This window comes from Nilaparvata lugens, chromosome Y (assembly GCF_014356525.2).
Source record: "Nilaparvata lugens isolate BPH chromosome Y, ASM1435652v1, whole genome shotgun sequence".
Taxonomy (NCBI): domain Eukaryota; kingdom Metazoa; phylum Arthropoda; class Insecta; order Hemiptera; family Delphacidae; genus Nilaparvata; species Nilaparvata lugens.
In genome coordinates this window covers 158,709-166,572 of record NC_052519.1, presented here as the reverse complement: position 1 = coordinate 166,572, position 7,864 = coordinate 158,709, and the positions used below count along the sequence as shown (strand labels likewise).

General features: G+C 38.3%; 1 protein-coding gene across 1 annotated transcript; it reads left to right on the top strand.

Annotated features, from left to right (window-relative positions):
* Window positions 1-6,445: 6,445 nt before the first annotated feature.
* On the top strand, window positions 6,446-7,468 carry LOC120355154. The gene is made up of 3 exons (XM_039443477.1): window positions 6,446-6,627; window positions 6,711-7,038; window positions 7,217-7,468. Exons 1-3 carry the CDS (start codon window positions 6,446-6,448, stop codon window positions 7,466-7,468), a joined length of 762 nt encoding a protein of 253 aa, XP_039299411.1.
* Window positions 7,469-7,864: the final 396 nt, after the last annotated feature.

Here is a 7,864-nt window from a genome sequence, read left to right as displayed (position 1 = left end):
TATTTCGAGCTTGTATCACAATTGGGAATACTTGCAGTTACTTTAAGCTACGGATCAAATAAATGTAGATAATATTAATAATATATGATATTTTTCAATAAAAATTTTGAAATGATTGAAGGAATGTATAGAAATACTCTGAATTCAAATATGACAATATTAATTGAATTCACTCATTATGCTATTCAATTCAATATCAGCGGATTGTCGGACAGAGGTGTCAGCACTTTGGTTATGTTGCGATCGGTCCACTAATCAGTACAGCTCTGAAAGCTTCTATTTGTTTCAATAGACCGATGGTCTTCGTACGCTGTATAAAACGCATGGTCCTGAACGTGCGCATGCGTGCCGTCAGTCCTACTCTGTACGGATACATGGAATATATATGGAAAAGACAAGCGCGACTGACGTACGCACTGACGGTCGGTCGAGCTCTGTAACCGGCCTTAAACATTAAGAGAAATGCCAAAACGTCGACTTGAATCTTAGACCTCACTTCGCTCGGTCAATAAAAAATATTGAAACCCTACCTTATAGAAATAGGCACGGCCAGAGATCTGTGTAATGCAGGCAATGAATTGCATCCACTTGTCAGCTGATTGATTATGAATAATTTTATAGTCTGATTGATCCTATCTTTAAAGTAGATGATTATATTTATATAATAAAGTGTATCAGATTATGGAGGAATTCCTTTTCTTTTCATATTATCCTTGAAATGCATCGATTACCAATGGCTGAATTCCATCACCGTTCCAGCCATGGCACCGCAGATGACCCTACAGGATGTCATTCGAAGCCTGGGAACTTCAAAAATATTCAGCTCACTCGACCTACGGATGGGATACTGGCAGGTACCACTCGCACCCCAGTCTCGACCTTACACGGCCTTCACCACTCCCTATGGCAAAAAGCTACAATTTAAGGTCATGCCTTTCGGCCTACGAAATGCACCCAGCTGCTTCCAATCCATGATGAACAAGGTACTGAGTGGATACGTCGACAAGTTCTGCTACGCTTATCTCGACGACATCATTGTGTACTCGGATACCTGGGAAGAACACTTACTCCACTTAGCCAAAGTGTTTGAACGGTTAAATCTATACAATCTCTCTGTCTCAGCAGCAAAATGCCAGATCGGCCGCAAGCAACTTGAATACCTCGGTCACATAATCACCTCCGAGGGCAACCAAGCAAAACCGCAGGCTATCCTAGCTGTGACTTCTGCCCAACCACCCACCACCAGAAAGAAACTACGAGAATTTTTACCCAACGCCGCTGACGTTTGTGCGCCTCTGTCTGAGCTACTTAGCACGAAGACGCGATGGAAATGGTCACCAACAGAAGAGACAGCTTTCCGCCGCCTACAAGCATTGACCGCCAACATCCAACCACTCTGTCGACCAGATTTCTCCAAGACCTTCATCCTACAGACAGACGCCAGCAAGGTCGGTATAGGGGCTGTCCTATACCAAGAAATCAACCGTAAGGTGATCGCATACACCATGGCCAAGCTGAACCACACGGAACAACAGTATCACAGTAACGAACAAGAGTGCCTTGCGGTTGTCTGGGCAATAAAGCGATATCGCCCTTACCTGGAAGGCAGGCCATTCATACTCCGTACCGACAATAAGGTGATTACCTGGTTACAAACTGCAAAGGACAGCGCGCCAAACTCACTCGATGGGCCCTGCTCCTACAAGAATTTGACTTCACCCTAGAACACTGCCCGGGTAAAGAGAATCAGTTCGCCGACGCACTGTCACGGCAACCCGACAACGAAAAAGTTGAGGAGACCAGTCAACAACTAGAACGAACCATGCCTCCCGACATCCTGCCAGTCACCAGTGAACCCGCTACGCTAGCAAGCATCGCAACCGAAACTGAACTGTTAGAAATTAATATAGATCAATTTCTGTATGAAGAAAATACCAATTATGACACATAAAACCATGATTTGTTTGTCCAGATTAAGTTAACATTTTAACGTTCAATGAAATAGTTAATTAGAGAGAAGGAGGAATATTATCATTATAAATTATTTTATTTGAATTTCAGTTGCAAAGTATGGCTCTTGGCTACGTTCTTATCACTTTGCTCAAGGTAAATTATTGTTATTTTGATGAGCTCAAATAGACTATTTATTATTGCGTATGATTGTTGAAATAAATTTAGGAATAATTTCCATTCCGCTATCTTCCAATTATGATAATTATATTATATTCTATACGATAATTATTAATTATATTCTATCAATTGATAATAATGTATCAATTAAGTGGGAAAGGTTTCAATTGTTTTTTTTTGTTTTGTTTTTTTTTTTGCCAATATGCTAGGCCTATTACTTGTAGTAACGTAATTACTATTCTTTGCTTTTCAATTTGCTGTAGCCTAGTTAAGAGAGAATAATAACTCCTAATAATAAATCATTATAATTTGAAAATATTTTATCATTATGAAATGATGAATTCTCCTATCTTATCTACAAGGTATATTTAGTACGCTAGTTGATGAGGATTATTGACACGATTACCTCTGTTGCTACTACTCTCTGAATCTCAAGAATTGAAGGCCTTTAATATTGATAAAATAATACTTGGATTGATAATAGATTTTTCTAACAATTGATTGAAAAATTGGAAATATTTTCTAACAATTGATTCAATTAAATTAATGCTGATTTCCACTTCTCTGTTTGTCCTTATCATCTCAGTAATATTGTTTTATTTTATTCAAATGGATTTGATCACAGGTTTCTGTGCATGAACTAAATTGGTAGGTTTCAAGTCGATGTACATACATTCATTTTGTCTGGACCGGGGGCTGGCCATGTCTTGATTCTCTCTGATTTTTATTTTTTTTTCTTTTCATCGGAAAACCGATACTTTTTTCTCTCTATTTTTTCGTTTTACTTTAATTTCTTAACCACTTTGAAATTTTATTTTACAAAATATACGTTTATTCACTTTTCTTACGTTTATGTCTGATTGGGATATTGACGACCTTATAGGGTTTCACGATACAATCGAAGTAAATGATGTTTTCAGTTTTTTACCTCACCAGTCTGAGAGTGTTGGCGTGGAATTAAATATTCTACACACCAACATCAGAAGCATTATTAAAAATTTGAGGAATTGGTGCACTACATAGGTGCTTGCTTCAATTATAACTTAGATGGTTACAATGTTTTTCATGCTAATAGTAAACACTCGAAATGTGATGGATTATGCTTGTTCATTGAAAATAATATCAAAACTGAGCTTATTAATGTCCATATTGAAGAAGCTAACTGTATTGGTATGGCTTGCTGGATTAATGACGTGAAATATTTAATAATTACAATATATCGTTCTCCATCCCTCAACTTAAAAACTTTTATCGAAAGTCTAGACGAATTTCTGAAGAGTATAAAAGATATTTACAACATAATAGTATTGGGTGATATGAATTTAAATATTCTTGCTAATAATAGCCTTTCAAATGAATATTTGAGCACAATGCATATTAATGGTTTCAAATCTTTTATCAATAAACCAACTAGGTCTGTAAATGGCATCAGTACTTGTATCGATCACATATTTTACAAGGGAGGAGAGAATAATAATAATAATAATGTTGTTAGAGGGACTATTCTGAAAACAAATATTACGGACCATTTTAGTGTTTCGCTGCATTTCAATAGGAATATTAATGAGGAACCAGCACATATCAATGTAGGATCAAAAAGCATAATTGATTATGTAAATCTAATCTCTGATTTACAAAAAGAATCATGGAAAGAGATATATGATTCAATGGATATTGACGAGATGGTGGACTACTTTGTTAAAAAACTAACAGACCTAACTCATGCTAGAACTAAAACCATAAAAATAAGTAACAAGAAAAAACCGATAAAAAATGGATTACTCCAGCCTTAGTCGCGTCAATACGGGAGAGAGATAAATTACATAGAAAATTATTAAAAAACCCAATAACTTAGAATTGATAAATCAATATAAGAGATACAGAAATACACTCAATACCCTGATAAAAAAAAGCAAGATTGATTATTTTAACTGTAAATTCGAGGAACACAAAAACGATTCTAAAAAAACCTGGAAATACATTAATGAACTACTCGACTTGAAAAAAATTCAAAATCAATAAATCTAGATGCTAATACTCTTAATAAATATTTCGCTGGTGTTGGAGAATCCTTCGCTAAAAAGATAACCGATAATACAGACAATATAAAGATTCCCAAGTCAATAGCAAATCCTACTGTAAAAAGTATCTTCCTCATTCCCACAAACGATTATGAAATAGAGTTATTAAGAGATCAACTCAAGAATAAATTTACACCAGGTGTTGATAACTTTACAGGACCTTCCCTCAAAAAAATATCACCCTCTATAATCTCACATTTAGTTCATATATTTAACAAATGTTCAAGCGAAGGATATTTCCCTAAAAAATTCAAAGAAGCTAAAATTATACCATTACCAAAAACTGGAGACCTTGGAAACCCGGATAGTTACAGACCGATTAGTTTAATGAGTAATATTTCTAAAATACTAGAAAAAATTTTGAAAATCAGATTAATGAGTTTCCTAGATAAACATAAAATCATTGACAACAATCAATATGGTTTCCAAGCAAATAGTTCAACCAAAGATGCGGTAATCCATCTCAACAATATAATTTTTGATAACTTTAATAGAAACAAAAAAACACTGGCTATTTTTATGGACTTATCCAAGGCCTTTGATACAGTTCCTCACAACATACTCCTCTATAAACTGGACAGGGTGGGTGTAAGAGGTTCTGTGAATAAGTTATTCTAAAGTTACTTGTCGAATAGGAAACAGTATCTCACTTTAAATGGACAGACAGACATCAGTTACAACTCTCAGTTCGGTACTCCTCAAGGGACAGTACTATCCCCGATTTTGTTTCTCATCTATGTAAACGACCTGTTAAAATTAAACCTTGAAAATTGTACTATTTTATCTTTTGCCGACGATACAACTTTGATTTTTAGCGGAGACACATGGGAAGAAACGTTCAAAGTTGCAAATAATGGTTTGAAAATAGTTCAACAATGGCTTGAAGATCATATACTAACCCTAAATGCAAAGAAAACTAAATATATAACTTTCTCACCCACCGTAATTGGTCAACCATCAATAGATCTTGAACTTTCTATAAAAAAATCAAAGAAAAATAACAATGGCACCCAAATAATGAATGAGGTCGCCCACGAAAATATACCTTTAGAAAGAGTGCAATCTATAAAATATCTTGGTATTTTTGTAGATCGCCATATCAAATGGAACATTCACCTAGAGTACCTCTGCTCAAAATTGAAATATCTCATCTATATTTTCTATAAAATAAATAAAATTAAAAACAGGGAGATAATAAGAAAAATTTATTTTGCATATGCACATTTCTTATTCCAATATATCATTGAGGTGTGGGGTGGAGCTTTTGATACGCACTTGAGAAAACTGTTTGTCCTCCAAAAACATATTATAAGAGCAGCTCTAGGGAGACCACGTTTGTACCCAAGCCGAGATATTTTTATTGAATTTGATGTACCAACATTGAGGCAAACGTTCATGGAAACCGTAATACTCTACATAAACAAGAATCACTCTCTATTTTCAGCTCGCACTACCCCTTACAATATGCGAGTAAATCATTTCAATAGATACAATATGCTTTTGATCAAGCTCACTACATGTAGGCATCAATTCTTTTATTACTGTAATCTTTTCATCAACTTAGTTCCGTCAAATTTCATTATAGAAAAACCAACTGGTAAATATCACAAAACTGTGGAAGAGTGGATAAACAGGAATTTCTTTTTTAAATTAACGCTACAATAGATTTAGTTACTCTTAAGTATTCTTTAGTTATTCGTAAGTTTTTGATGATGTTCAATATATATATATATAATTATTTAAAAAGCCAAATAGAATAAGTATTCTACAAATTTTAGTTAAGCGCTAAACTTGTTAAATCTAATAATGTAGACTCACTGCTGGCTCTCAAGTTCTTACTTATGCCAGCAGTCGCCAAAATAAAGATAAATTAAGTTTTGATCTAATAATTAAGTTTGAGTTTTGCTTATTTGTTTAACACTTTGTAACTTAATATATTGTAATATTGTAATATTGTAATTTTGTTTTGGCAATAAATTTCAAATAAAAAAATTTCAAATAGAAGAGATTCGGAAAGCACAGGCCACAGACGACCAGATCAACGCGCAGGTGCAACGATGGATGGAGATCGAACCCCGACCGTTGGAGGATCAACCGGGAACTGATCAAGTATTCCTCACCAGTTACCGCCTACACAACCGACTCTGGGAGAAGAAGACACGCGACGGTTGGCGAATAGTCATACCGCCCAACTTTCGCACCGGCTACTGTTCCGCTATCACGACGATGATCTAATGGGACATCCAGGCTATGCCGAAACCTACCGAAACATCGCTACATACTACACTTGGCCCAGTATGAAGGCGCAGATAACCGCGTACGTACAAAATGCCTGCTGTGTAGCTGCTCAAAAGCGTACAACCGGAATCACGAACCTACGCAACGACCGCGACGGTCTACTAGACCATGGGAAACCGTATGTCTCGATCTGATGGGCCCCTACCCACTCTCCAAGCGAAGAAATCGATTCATATTGGTCATCACTGATTCTTTCTCCAGGTGGATAGAAGCCTACCCGCTGCCTCACGGCGACGCCAACACGATTGGCCGCACGATGGATACGCACCTGTTTCCCAGATGGGGATACCCAAAAATCCTACTCTCTGACAATGGCACTCAGTTTACGGGGAAACTATGGAACGAACTCTGCCTCAAATGGGGAGTCTTACACTACACCACGCCAATTTATCACCCCCGAGCCAACCCTACCGAGAGAAGGAACCAGGAACTCAAGAAGGGACTACGGATCCGCCTACAAGAACAACACCAAGAATGGGAGAACCAACTACCATCCGTGCTATTCACCCTGCGAAATCGACAGAACACGGCAACAAGATACAGCCCCAGTCAAATCCTGTTTGGCCAAACCCTTCCACGGCCAGGGGAATGGAGCCACTGGCCCGAAAATCAACTCGAACCGCACAAAGACCATATTAACCAGCGTCTACACACGCTAACCGCATCCAACGCGAAGCCGTGTTGAACCAAGAAAATTATCTCAATAGGAAGGAGACCCGATAGCCGAGACACAGCCTCGTTACCAGATCGGCGACCAGGTGCTCACACGGAATCATCAACTCTCAAACAAGGCTCAGAAATTCCACGCGGGCCTAGCACCCAGATGGAAGGGACCATATACGGTCGCCCACAACCAAGGAGCTGTCTACTGGATCACCCGTGACAACGAGACCATCAAGGTGTACGAGACTCAACTACGCCCGGCTCCAACCATCGACCAGCAACATCTCTTGGAATAACAACCCACCTGTTGGGGGAGACCCTTCTGGTCTTATTTCTGTAATTATTGACCACAACCCACCTGTTGGGGGAGACCCTTCTGGTCTCACTTCTGTAAAATTATCGCCCAATGGCACTTTTGTATATTTTGTAAACATTGTATCTTGTTTTTTGCAATCAATAAATTCTCGCCGTGGCTACCTCAAACGGGGGGGGGGGGGAATTGATACCTCCCTCGCGTTCGCTACCTTTCAGCCTGCCGCTCTGCTCTGCTCCCCACGCCACGCATCAACCAAATGAGTGGTTGACCCACCCGCCACCAGGGTGCGCCTCAGTCGCCGCCACCCGTTCCTGCGTTTCTATTGGCCGAGCACCGCCGGCCAATAGCAGCGCAGGTGAACTCGGGGACTGTGAAT